This window comes from Phaethon aethereus (genome assembly GCF_964289735.1).
Source record: "Phaethon aethereus genome assembly, chromosome: 11".
Taxonomy (NCBI): domain Eukaryota; kingdom Metazoa; phylum Chordata; class Aves; order Phaethontiformes; family Phaethontidae; genus Phaethon; species Phaethon aethereus.
This window is the reverse complement of record NC_138587.1, coordinates 15,202,147-15,216,046: the sequence shown is the minus strand read 5'-3', so window position 1 is coordinate 15,216,046 and position 13,900 is coordinate 15,202,147. Positions and strand designations below refer to the sequence as shown.

Genomic DNA, 13,900 nt, shown 5'->3' with positions numbered 1-13,900 from the left:
GCTTTTATGGCTAAGAGTGACTGGTTCATGCATACCTTTCAGCAGCGAAGTAATTGCTCCCTTAATCTGTATCTGTAAATGATAATACTTGTGTGCGCAGATTAGGCTAGTTTCAAACTAGCACACTTGGTTTATGATGTTTTGTCTGTCAATCTCACAACTATGTTGTTTTATGTTATGTTTACAATTCAATAAAAATAGCATATCTGATATTTGCTTAATAAGTAATACAAAAAACTTTAGAAGTAAGGTAACATTTCCTTATGTAAACCACAAATTTCCTACAGAAACACCATAATAGTGTGGTACAGACATGCAACATGAATTATTTAGTCTATTAAAATTTTATGGTACAATCATGCATGCATTATTCTGCATAACAGAAAGGATGGATAGATACAGTATTTCATTTTTAAAGCTTCAGACACAAACATACACAGAAATCAACCAAGTACTTAAAAAAAAAAAATAAAAGGAAAAGCAGAATTTACATGCAACAAATTACTTTGTAAGATCCTTCAAATTTTATTACTTTCAATAATAAACTAAAAAAATTGCTGGCATCTTAATATTTTTGTAGTCTCCCTAAAATTCAAGGTTTTTTTATTTAACTTCAGGGACTGCTCTAAGCAATTTAGCGTGGAATCCGTGAGTACTTTAAATTTTAATCTGATGTTGCTCTGATGGAGCATTTGCAAAATGAAGTCTCTACTATTCAGAAAAAGGTTCACAAGAACGACAAACTAAGTATATCATTAAATTTTCATTATAGGACAAAAACAATCATGTAACTTCTCCTAATCAATTTTGCACAAGAACTCATTTGGTATTTCAAAAAGTTCACCTTTCAAAATAAACATGAAGAAATGTGTGCCCAACTCTGTTCATATCTTATTCACACAGGTGAATACATTGTGATATCATTTACTATAGAGTATGCAGGATTTGTACCCCTTCCGAACCATCTCCACTTTGGTACGCAAACGTGTATAAGAATAAAACACTTCTACCCATTGCTATGTTTTAAAAACATTAGGTTCAGCAATAAATGAAAGTCTTGGAGTTGTTACCTGTGTGACTTAGTAGAAAAAACACATTCCACCGCATAAAAAACCACTATGGTACTGCATGGGCTACAAGAGGTCTACTCAGAGATTGACTTATTTCTCTGACACATGTAAACAAGAGAGTACTAAAACTTCAATATTTTAAGATTAGATTGCCATCTGTTTATTATTCTCGAACACACACAAAAAAGGTAGGGAAACCTTAAATAAAGCATCTTAATGATTTGCAGTACAAAAAAAAAAATGTTTCGGGTAACTGCTATTATGCTGTCTCATAGAACAAAGGTGAAATCTTGGCCTTTTGGAATTCAGAGATTATGCTGCCATTGACTTCAACCAAATCACGATTTCATTTCAAGACCTTAGGTGGTTTTGGGGGAGAAGAGGATCATTACTACTTATGTTGATAAAACTAGACAGATATATATGTGTATATATATAAGGAGAAGAAAGAAAATGAGCAAGAAAAGTTTATTTGAGAAAAACTTGTCTCATGGATATACTACGATTGCTACCTGGTGTCAAAGGAAGAGGATCTTGCATACATTATTTCAGAACTGCTGACAGACTGTCCTTTTGAAAATTAAGCATGTAAAGGCAGAAAAAATAAAATGAAAGGACTGACTGACTTTGGAATACCACACACAAATAGACTAGGTAGTAACAAATGAATTCCATAAAGCAGAATAACTAATATTGAAATAATGACTGGAAAGCATTTATGAAAATCAAGAGAAAAACTAACACAAAAAAGACTCCAGTCTGAAAAGACATGCACAGTAGGAGTGCAAATGATATGAATAGAAACATAACTACCACAAATGTGATTGAGTATGACACATAAAAACGAGATTCATCATTCAAAGGGAAAAGTTCTTTGACCAGCAGCGTGCTGGATGGTAAAGGTGATGATATCGGGTCTTATGCTACTTACAATCAGTTTATGACTGGATTCTAAAAACTGTTAACCAATAACTTCATAAGTAAATACAGCACATTCTGTGGGACTCTCTTTTCCCATACATAAGTCATGACATATCCATTACATAGTTAGAAGCTACAAAACTTAGCGATAATAGACTCCAAAGCTGGTATCCCGGTCCACTGACATTAATGGCAAAATTCCCATCAACTTCAGTGAAAGCAATACCTTCCCTCACGCATATTATCACATTGCTTAAGCTACAAAACCAATTCTTCTACATATACTATCCCACTTACATGGTAATTCCAACTATGATGACTATGTAAACTATAGCTTGTAAATTGCTATTACAGTTACATCATTTTTTCTGTCCTGTGATGCTCACAGCACATTAAATGTAACAGTCTCAGCCAAAAAATTAAAACTGTTCTCTGCAGAGAGAATCTTTGTTAGAGCTCTTCCTCAACTTGAAAAATGTTGTGCAATTAAACCAGACATACAAGCCAAAGTCATATTGTTTGGCTTTTTCAAACACTGCCCTTTGCATGCATCATTTTATATTTCAGCACTTTCTTCAATTAAATATAGTGTTTGCATATTCTTTATATATATATATATATATATATACACACACATGGTGAATGTACACAGTCTTTTATAAGTAAAACTGATCTGAACTATTTTAATTGTATGGACTTTTGACAATAGTACCAATCACTTCCTAGATATTATTATTCACGTGATCAGCTCAGTCACTTAAGATAAATTGAATAAATTACAAGTTATTTAAGTTTGAAGGATCAAATAAAGTACTGCAGAAGGAGGAAATAAAAAGCAAAGCAAAGCAAAAAAAAAAACCAAAAACAAAAAAAAACCCACCAAAAAACCCAACAACAAAAAACCCCAAATCATCTGCATGCTTTTTCTAGTGGAGAAGTTGAGGACCTAAAGGCTAGGACATTTGTTTTCTCAGAAATACTGTATGCACCTATTTAATACATTTCATATTATCAAAATGGCCTTGAAGTCCACAAAGTTCATTTATTTGGATGTAATGAATATAGCATAGTGCATCAGAGGTATTCTGCAAAGCTCCACAGAGGAAGAGCACAACACAGTAAGGTAATGGATCCTCATGCTTTCATATGTTACAGCGGGCATTTTAAAAAAGAACTTACTGGATTGTACATCTGATTGAACAACTGTTCAGCTTGCTACATTGCAAAGTTGGAAGGGAGTGAAGCACAGACAGGGAAAGAAGGAAAGATCCAGGAAAACAGCATTAGCTCAACAAAACCAGTGCATTTGCACAGAAGAACTTGACATAAGAAAGTAGAAATTTAAGATTCTAAACATTCCTCGGTGAAAATGAGAGGCACTGGGGAAACACAAATGTTGACTTTGGCTCCTAAAAAAGAATAGCTGGAGGAAGAAATTTAAGGTTTGTGTTACTTTCCCTTTCTCAAGTTAAATAACCCATGAAATAAAGAAAGGTGTCCACTTTTGATGATGCATTAAGTGCTGGTCTCAAGCAATGAATCACGAGAAGTGTTTTTGGCTGAGGCTGCAATTTATCACCAGAGCTTCAAAGATGGTAATAATAAAAGATTAATTAAATTATATCATCAAATTTATTACTTTCCTTTTGTTTAACACAAGACTGAATTTTCTATGCAGAATGACTTTCAAACAGTACAGCTTGGCAAAAAGTACTTTAGCAACTGCAAATATGTCAGTAAGCAAGTAAATTTAAAATAATGAAAAACAACAACAGGAGGAAATTCTAGAGTGGATAATAGGATTATATATATACACACACACACATATATATTAAAAAAAACTTCGCTACCTATTATGTAATTCCTGCTGTTCTTTCACTAGTACGAATACAAAGTAAGGCAACAAAAAGTCTGTGGAATTTTGGCAAAAAAAGCATTGAGCATTTTTCTGGGTTTTACGATTTTTTAAAAATTTTATGAATGTCAATCCATAATCTTTGTCACAAAAAGTTTAATAAGCACATCTATGCTTTTAAACATTATTTTGTGTCCCAAAATATAGCATGGTCACATGAATATATACTCTTTACGAATATCCTATTTATAACATTTTGAAATGTGTCTACTCTATAAAATTAAAACAGCAGTTTAGAATCAGAAAATGTTTTCTCCTGCTGAAATGCAAACAATCCAGTTAACTAATACTGAAAAATCACACCCAATCAAAAAGATCTTTATTATCAATAAATCATATTCTCTCCAAAAACAGGAAAGAGAAGAAACAAAGGAAGAAAAACTTTAAAAATAATTAAAAAAACAAAAATTACAGACTTTGTTTGGACTTGTCCCTTGTACATGTTTTCTTTCAGGCACAGTACTTACTAACGTTAGTGGTCATGGAAAACTAACTTCTAGCAAATGTGCAGAGAATACTATCTTCATGTTTATTAGTGTAATTTGTTAAAACATATAAATCAACATTAAATTATGATGATTGTACAATATCACAATGAAAAGTGTCTTTTCTATGATACTTTTAGAGAGGAGTAATGTGTGAACTGCATTCCACTTTCTCAAAATAACAGACAGCCCTTTGGAGTAGCTTTTGAAAAATAGATATAAACTGTGCCCATTCCTTCTAGCTTCCGCGGTGGTTAATGCTCATACACAAGCACACTTATGGGACATGCAGGGTAATTTACTCTGAACTATGTTGATGTTCCCTCCTACCCTCACTCAGACATATGCAAGAATAACTCAGATTTCTGCTTCAGTTAGTTTCCTAAGGAGTGAATACATGGTGAAGGTAGATTTCTGGGGACCAATTACTTTTAACACAGGATATTTACAGGTTTGAACATAAAGTATTTTATTAGAGAAAATGTGAATTGAAAATTACTGTTTGGAGTCTACTATCATTAACAGTCACTGTTTCTGTTCAACTAAACATACCCACAAAGAAGGTTGTAACTACATTTTATTGTGGAAATACCTGGTCTCCTACAAATGTTGGGTGAATTTCCATTGGGGCTTTATGCTGCATTTATGATATAATAAAACGATTATGTTTTCAACTTCCATTTAATAATCCTTTGTATTTATACAGAGGGAACATACTCTCTTTTTATATGAAAGACGTCCCAGACACTCTCTGACTTTTATAAGTGCTTATTTTTCCATGACCATATGATATGTTTATACGTACAGTCATAAAAGGCTGACTTAAGATCTTTCAAGAGGATTTTGATTTTTAAATGATCTGTGCTTTTTGGGATTTTTAACTATTTTTTTAAATTAAGAAAATAAGATCTTTCAGATTGTAATGAAGTATATTTTGTAGTGAAGTGCAAAGTAAACAAACACATTTTCTATTTAAAAAAAAAAAAAAAAAAAAAAAAGGCCTTCCAGAGAAATAGCTTCTTCGGATATTTTACTTCTGACATCGATAGCATTTATAACCTATCAAACAGCTAAAGTAATTGTGTTTCATTAAAAGCTTTTGTATATGTTTATTAAAAAAAAATTCCCTTCCTTCCTCTCCACAACTAAACATGTAACACGGGCATTTAATTGCACATATTTGTTCTGAATTAAAAAATAATACCAGTACAAGGTTTACACTCTGGTATCCTTTACACTTTGCAATACTTTCTTCACAGGTAAGGCTATTGAAACACTGCTTACACACAGAGCAGGGTACTACTCAACTTGGGTAAAAAGAGTGTCAGAATATTAGCCTAACAGTGATAACATTCATAGAACAAATAAATATTCTTTTCTAGAAAACGAAACATTAGATATAAATATAAAACATTAATGACATACATTTAGTCATGAATTGCAGAAGGCAAACATATTACCTAAACCCACCAAATATGTCATGAGATTGGTGTTCAAACAATGAGAGCAGACATTACCAAATGACACAGAAAAAGGTCAAAGAAACAATGTATGGTAAAGAAAGCATCAACAAACTTGCAAATCATTTAAGCAAAAACTATTTTAATGCATCAATTTAAATAAAGCCATGTTACAAAAAATATAGGATTTGTATGTTTTCCTTTAAATATTTGCTTCCACTACTTGCTGAACAGAAATACTGAATTGCTAACTGAGATAAACTATGCATTATTTTGCTTAATTATCGCAAACGTGTTCACCAAAGGCCCCAAAAATGCCAAAATAAAACCTAGCTAGTTTCCATTTTGGAAGCAGTTTTTATTTTTTTTTATATAGGAAGTACAGCATTTCTTGGATGAGCCTTTACGTTTTCCCATGGTACAAACATTTTGGTCTACTTCTAATAGTGGTATAAATTCATATACATACAAATTGCTCGTTTGACAATTTCTCTCTGCCCTTCTACTTTCCCTCTCAGTTCATCTATTTGTAGCAGCTTCTCAGAATTCCCTCATATAGGTATTCAAGATAATTTCTGAGGCTCACTAGTGGCTTTGGTACAAGCCTCTTAAGAAAAAGTTAGCAGTATTTGATGCAAGCATCAGCAAACAGCATAAGATGGGTAGATTTTAGATTTAGTCCAGAAGAGGAAATAAGCTCATCTTTTCAAAATGAGGGCGAGAGATGTTGGGTTTTGTTTTTCTGATTGTTGTCATTTGTTTTAAGATGGAACTTACCTTTTTCAACTGTGCTTCCAACTTACTACACTCTTCTTTCTTTTGTTCTATGGCTATTTCTAAAGACTTAAGTTTGGAGTCTCTTTTCAGCCCTGCTGATGCCAATGAAGATGCATGTTCTTTGAGATCGATTAAACTAGACTGAAAAATGACCAAGAGTAAAAAGTTAATTCCTAGTCACCAGGTCACTAACTTATTGCCAACTTAGTAATCACTTGGATCCTGTTCCCCCTCCCCTTCCCCAAAAAGAGTTGACACAAAGATAAGCATTGATAGCAAAAGACACCATTTTGAGAATATAACCAACTGGAACCACAGGAGCTGGCATGCAGTGAAACATAGAAACATTCATAATACAGACAAGTTGACATTATATTCTGGAGTTGCAATTACTTTGAAGTCTATTGCTCTAACTGACAAATGAGAACAGGAGCAACAATGGAATATTTGAGCCTACTGGAGTCTTATGTAAAGGCAAAAATAGAGATAATGACACACAACTATGCAAAAACTGAAGCAATGCTTTATGTACAGAAGTGAGAACTATGAAGAATGCTTAAGAAAATAGCAGTTAAGCAGCTGACCGCTGAAGTGGCAGAATTTCAGTACTTAAAATGATCCAAGAGTAATCCTAATGCACTTTCTTTCATCATAATCACACAGATAGAAGAACATAGATTTTACTGAAAAGACTGACCTCTTTCTCTGTCAGTTCAGCTTGTAAAGCATTAACTTTCTCCTTCAGGTCTTTGTTTTCTTTTTTATAAGATTCAATTTCTTCAAGTCTTTCTCTGTCATCTCGCTCCCTTTGCTCCTTCAAGCGTTCTATAATTCTTTCCTAACAAGGGAAAGTATTGCAAAATGGAAAAGTTGGGAAGCATTTTAAGAAAAGACAAAATAAAATTTATTTACATTAAGTAGCATTTAGAAAAAAATCAGCCTTCAGAAGCAGAGGATGATTGAGTTAATGGTATCAAAGTCAATACCAGATCACCCCTGATTTCAAAAGCATCAAATCAACCTTTTAAATACTTGATAACAGCAACATAGTACAGAAAATTCATTAAATATTTATACTGATATGAATATGTTTAGTCTTGTGATAGATATGGAAAGTTATTCATCTCAGTAATGTATTTCCTGTATTCCTAAGTGACTGAAGTCTTGAATGAAAGTTCAAAACAGAGAGGCCGTGACTGGTTTACTCTGAATTTGCTTATCTTTTTTGAATGCTAGTAGCCTCTATAGTGGTTGCAAGAAGTCTTCAAGGTTCCAAATCTAATTAGAAATCCATCGCTTGCTAACTATCAGTAGCTTACAGTTTATATGTATTGTGAGAGGGGAAAAAAAAAAGTTGTCCAAGACACAGAAAAAGTACCCCGATACAACTTATGATATCCAAAGGAAGATTTTTCTCCATCTAATTCACAGTAACCTTACACACATTTAAACTCAACCACATTTTTAAATGTTTTGCTGACTTCCAGTTACTATTATAAAGATTGTGGAAAATCACGAGTCAAAGACTGGGTGATGAATTCAAAGGGTGAAATATAAAAAGCAGATGCGGTAGTACAGTTTTGTTAAGGGATATGAAAGGGATGTGGGATGCTAAATAACTTCACGTTTATTCCTAGTAATGAATAATTTAATTTTTAATTCCTTGAATATTAACATTAAAATGCCAGCCTCTAATAAGTGGAATCATTTAATAACCTATTAATGACCATTCAGAATCCACTCAATTATATTCAGGCTTAATTTTATACCAATTCCTCCTTAAAGATTTATTTACCTAAATTATTTTTTTCTTCTATAACAAATTAAACATAACACTATTTTACCTTCTTACTGAACAGTATAATTTTTTTCTCAGTCAATCATAAAAGACGACTAATTTATCTGTCACTTGCATAAGGCTAAATGTCAAAAACATGTTAAAAAGGCCCTAATATACCATGTTTTACTTGATTAACGGCTAACTTGCAGAAATCCCAACAATGTGTTCTTGTTCCAGTCTTATTTGCATTGGCGAGCTTTCCTTACGCACTGATCGAGGACCTCACAGGTCTAATCTATTTGCACTTTATCACAGAAGCAGGAACTGAATTGCCACAGCATATAGCTCTATTATCAGACATACTCAACTGCTTATCTGCTGTATGCTGCTACAGTAGGACCAACTTTATAAATATCAGCTTCATGAAAGCAACCTCTTGAGCTGCTTTGGGCTAGTCCAAGAGCTGAGATACTCTTTGAAAAGTTTCTTGTTAAAACATCAAGGAAGCTGATAGCAGTTTTGCATATTCCAATTTTCAAACTTTTTTCTTTTTAGTAAGAGCAAACTTTTTGTGTGTGTGTATTGCAGTGCAACCCTTATTGTTAAGAATTTTCAGTTTGAAAAGGCTCCAAACTTAGGGGTAATGAATTAAATTAACACCTTTTTCAGTTTAGTTAAAAAGCACTCAAAAGCGACTAAAGTTGTGCTGATTCATTTCTTATTTCTGACAAGAGAACAAATTATACCAGCAATATTGGCGGAAAAATACAAAGATTAAAAGGAGTCCATTTCAGGAAATTTTGATGCTGTTTTATGATGTCTACAGTAATTTCTCATTTAGTGTTACCAAGCTACCTAACCACTAAATATGAAAGAGAAAGAAAATCAGAGACAGATACTATTTTCATGAAGAATAAGGAGCCAAATTTTCTAATTCGAGCCAAAATCTCAATCTGAGTATTTTCAAGAACAATGCAGGAAAAACATAAATGATCAAAAATTTTAGTTTTGGACTTTTAAAATAGCTTCATAATTCATTCCTATCATATGATCATGTTTTAATATTTTTTCTTCACACAGAAACTAAGAAAAGCAATTAAATTCTAATTTAGTGAATGGTGGTTAACTAAAGTGGTATAAATAAATTTAATTTCTATTTTAAAAGAGCTTCCCATTATGCTCTTGGAGTATTTTCTTCTTTTTTTTTTTAATTAAAATTCTAAAAACTATTGAATTGTCAAAGAATTAAGGAAAGCCAAAAATTGTGCCTAATCTCAGAGTATAATACAAGATGATATAGCTACAAACTAGGCCTGATATAACTTCTAAAACAAAACAAAAAACCCACAAACAATGTATTTCCATAGAAAACAGGTGTTCTTGAATGAAAGCAGCATCTTTCTTGACAGCATTACAAATTTAAATTAATAAAAGTACTTTTATCGATGCACTTGTTAATAAGAAAATATCACTAAGTGTTCTTGTTTTGTGCCATTTGGACAAAAATCTATTCCATATTCCTACCAGTATTTGCAGTAGAAAGAGTTAATAGCTACTGATAAAGTCTGTAGGTCTTAAGAATGCTACTGCAGACAGAAATAGGGGTAAGACAGGTCACCACTGAGAGCAGCTAGGATGATTTGGAAACCTGGACGCAAATAGGAACGAGACACATATGTAAACAACTTGTCCAGGCATTTAGCTGCCAGAAGACACAAGGAAGCTAGACATAATAGTTCACTTGGAACTTCTAGAAGATGCCTACTGGCTTCTTTCAATGTATCTTTTCAAGTACATCCCAGAAACTACACTTAAGACTGAGAAACCTACCCTTGAAGTTACAATGTGAAAGGAACTGTACAATAAATGATTAAAATCATACAGAGAGACGTTTTTACCTTGGAAACTTCCTCCTCATTGTATCTAATCCTCTAAGATCAAGTATCCTGTTTCTCAAACACTCATACTAATTCTACTCTGCAGTGTTGCTTTTCTCCTTTTTAACTAATATACTAATCAGGCCCCAACTGTAAAAAGATTTCCCAGTAGCAAACAGTGACTTGTCACACATTTTAAAAAAAAAAAAAAAAAAATTCTATCAGAATCAACATGAAGTTGAATTTTTATAACTTGATTGTCTCATAAGCAAATTTAGCCAATGAACTTAAAGGGCAAGGCAATATTTTAACCCTTTTAGAACTGATATTCTATATTCTAGATTTCAAAGTTTATCGTCAATATTGCTACCTAGACTGACAGCCACTGTAAATCATCCAGTAACTGTGTAGGAGCTATACTGTTATGTATCTGTTCAGAAACTTGAAAAATATAAATGATTTAATTAATAATTAAATTAAGCTTACAGATCTCCAAATACAGAAAAATATTCATAGGAAAGCAACACAAATTCAAACAAATAAAGTTTTCTGTTAAAATTCAAGCCATATGTTCCTACTCTAACACAGACCCTAATTTGCATAATGATCTGGGCATGTCATAAAATAATTGACACAGTTATAAAGCTCATTTGTAGAAAAAGGCTATTATTTAATAATTCTGTGTATCTTTTCCTTAGCTTAACAAAGTAGCGTTTCTGAAGTAGTATAGAATGATAAGCATCTCGCTTGCATATAGAGTTCTTCCCTTTATATAATGTCACCTAACTTTTCTAAGTAACAATCTCTCCATAAGTGACTGAAACAGTCACCGGACAGCATAGCACAACTCAGCGTTATGCCCCTTCGCAAAAGCACTGGCATACAGAAGATACCATTGCCTTAATCAGCTGCAAAAAGACAGAAATCTCCGTGGCAGAGGAGAACATCCCATGGTGGTCATTGCGTATGCGTCTCGGAGTAGCCCGCAAACACCGCGGGAAGGATGCCATTCCCAGCTGACGGCACGTAAGCAAAGTGACTACTTTGTATAGAATTCAACCTTAGAGACCCCATGCGAGTTCCATCCGATTCCACTTGGAAAAAACGCTAATCGCACCGATTCTTTTAAAAAAAGGCTGTTGGCACATATCCATGCAATTTCAAATGAAGTAGACATGAATTGCAACAATCCATTTCAGAGAAGGATCTAAGTTTATCTAACTTTTCCAAAACATTAAAACTGGCATCATTTATTGGACTTTGAACTTTTATTACAGCAATCAAATCAAGCTCGACACAAAATTTCCGTACCCTCGGGGTCTCTAGTGTTGTGACATTTCAAATTATTATATACAGAAAGAAATTCTAGAGTAAAATTTTTAAACAAACTCTGGGACAAATCACTATGATATTCAAAAGTAATGCATCCTGAGTTTAGTAGAATTGTACAATTTTTATGTCTGAGTATAATAAAATATTTTATTTTCAATACATGCGAAACTTCTTCAAAATTATAAAAACTTCTACATGTACTTATTAGTTCACATCTATTTCAACAGATTTTAGAATGGTACGGGTACAAAATTACTTGAAAACAACTAATTGCCAGTCATTAATTTGGATTAGGTTTTAACCCAGCACTTCTTAACCTTTTGTATGTCTGGTATTGAGAAGACGACTATACACAACTATGTTCCATTCAATACCTTCACACTTGCTGCTTCTACTATGAATCCTGGCAAACTGTCATTACTTTATTATTTTCAACAGAGAAATGCATTACAATTGAAGACAGACTGCAACTTAGCAAATTACCCCAGCAAAGAAGTATTGCATAAGTGCATTTTCTCTCAAGTGCTGCAGATGTAGCTGAGGCAGAAAATGGGATACAAGATTTCTTCGGCTTTTGACCATCTACTTCATGCTCAGTTGCACAGGAGAACTGGCAAGTTTGCAGTGTGACACTCACTCCACTTTTTACATTGACAACAATAGCATGATGGTTAAAGGACCGTTTTAACCTCTCAGCTGCCTCAGTGGGAACTTTGAGAAAGTGAGAGTAATCTAGAAAGGACAATTTACAAAGAGGAAAAACAGAATTAAAAGTACTTCATGTCATTTTTTTAATAATATGCTGTGAGATTGGTGAGCACTGCATCCAGATTAGCAGCGAAAGATTAACAAAATGTGTGTACTTTCTTCACTGCATAAATGCTGTAAGCTTATCCATATGAACCCACAGAGGTAACAGTAATGCCAACTTTTTTCACTGTTGTTGACCAAGCAAATGTTAGTAAGGTGATTAAACATACAAAGAAATAAAAAATGCAACATTAGCATTTTAGGTGTTAGTGCCAACACTACAGTGGCATTTTAAAGTCATATACAGTCATAAATACTTTCCTAGGATTACACACTGCAGAATAGCACATAATAGTTTAATTAGTTGAGCTCACCTGTGCATGTTTGAATGATAAACAGTAAGATGTGTGATCTGCAAAAAGTGGATACTTGTACTTATTTTGGGGGTATATAAATTCACTTGGATTATCTCATTGAAAGTTAACTGGAAGAAAAACCCTGACCTCAGTGAAACTGGTAGGAATGTTGCCACTAATTTAAAGAGTCCAGATTTATCCCTTCTGCTAGGTGTCTTCAAATTAAAGGCACATAGTTTTTAAAGAAAAAAAAAAAATCTCCTTTTTTTAGTGTATAAATACACTAAAATATTTATATTTTTATGTAAGTACACTTATAAATTAAGTGTAGGAAACCAATAGTGCTAACAACAAGCCAAGGTAACAGTTGGTACAGTCACTTGCTGTTGGCTCTTCAGTTAGGCTCTGCTTAACAGACAAAAGAACAGGAAAATCAAAAGCACAAAGCCATAAAAATACTAAACTCTACCTTTAAGTCAGGCATCCATGACTTACAGTTCTTTCAGGGAACAACCACTCATCCCATTGACTAAGGGAAAATCTTCCCGTGTCCTAGGCCATTTATTCTGTCCCCATTTGAAAGGGCATCCTTCTTTACCTCAGAGTCCTCTTTCAGTTCATCAGTCGGGAATCACTCCTTGCTCAGCCTACCAGAACAGAGCCACCTGCTTTCCTGACAAGGCCCATAGGTTCTGTTACAGGTGCCAGACCAACTTAAAAAGACATCTTGTGGATAAACTTCACCCACAAGAGCAGCACATAACACTGTTCCATGAGAAAACATTACCTTTTCTGATAAAGCTTCTTCTAAGGTTGCTAGCGCTGTGTCTGTGTTACTAGAATCCGTCTGCAATGACTTCACTCTGTCTTTTAGATTAGTTAGTTGTTTGTCTTTGTCCCTAAGTTGTTCCTGTAGATTTTCAATCTGAAAATAAAAAGAGATCATAGTATTCATCAACCTTGTCTTAACATTCAAAGAGGGACTTGGGTACTAGGATCAATAGAATGTGTACGTATCACACTTATGATACACATGCCTCAGTATACTGCCAAGTTTATACATGGTAGAATATCAACATTTTTTAACTTCTGTCCTTTCTGTTTTGTTTTCCTTTGCTAAAATGTATAATTTACTAATAAATGATAGGAAAAAACTCAGTGCAGTTAGATATTTTAT

General features: G+C 33.4%; 1 protein-coding gene across 1 annotated transcript in view; it reads right to left on the bottom strand.

Moving 5' to 3' along the window:
• Window positions 1–13,900, bottom strand: part of ERC2 (ELKS/RAB6-interacting/CAST family member 2) — a gene marked incomplete at both ends in the record, with an annotated part of 440,763 nt that overhangs the window by 237,609 nt on the left and 189,254 nt on the right. The window contains 3 exons of the mRNA XM_082004800.1: window positions 6,629–6,769; window positions 7,326–7,466; window positions 13,511–13,648. Coding sequence (XP_081860926.1) covers window positions 6,629–6,769; window positions 7,326–7,466; window positions 13,511–13,648 — 420 coding nt within the window. The remainder of the gene's footprint in view (window positions 1–6,628; window positions 6,770–7,325; window positions 7,467–13,510; window positions 13,649–13,900) is intronic.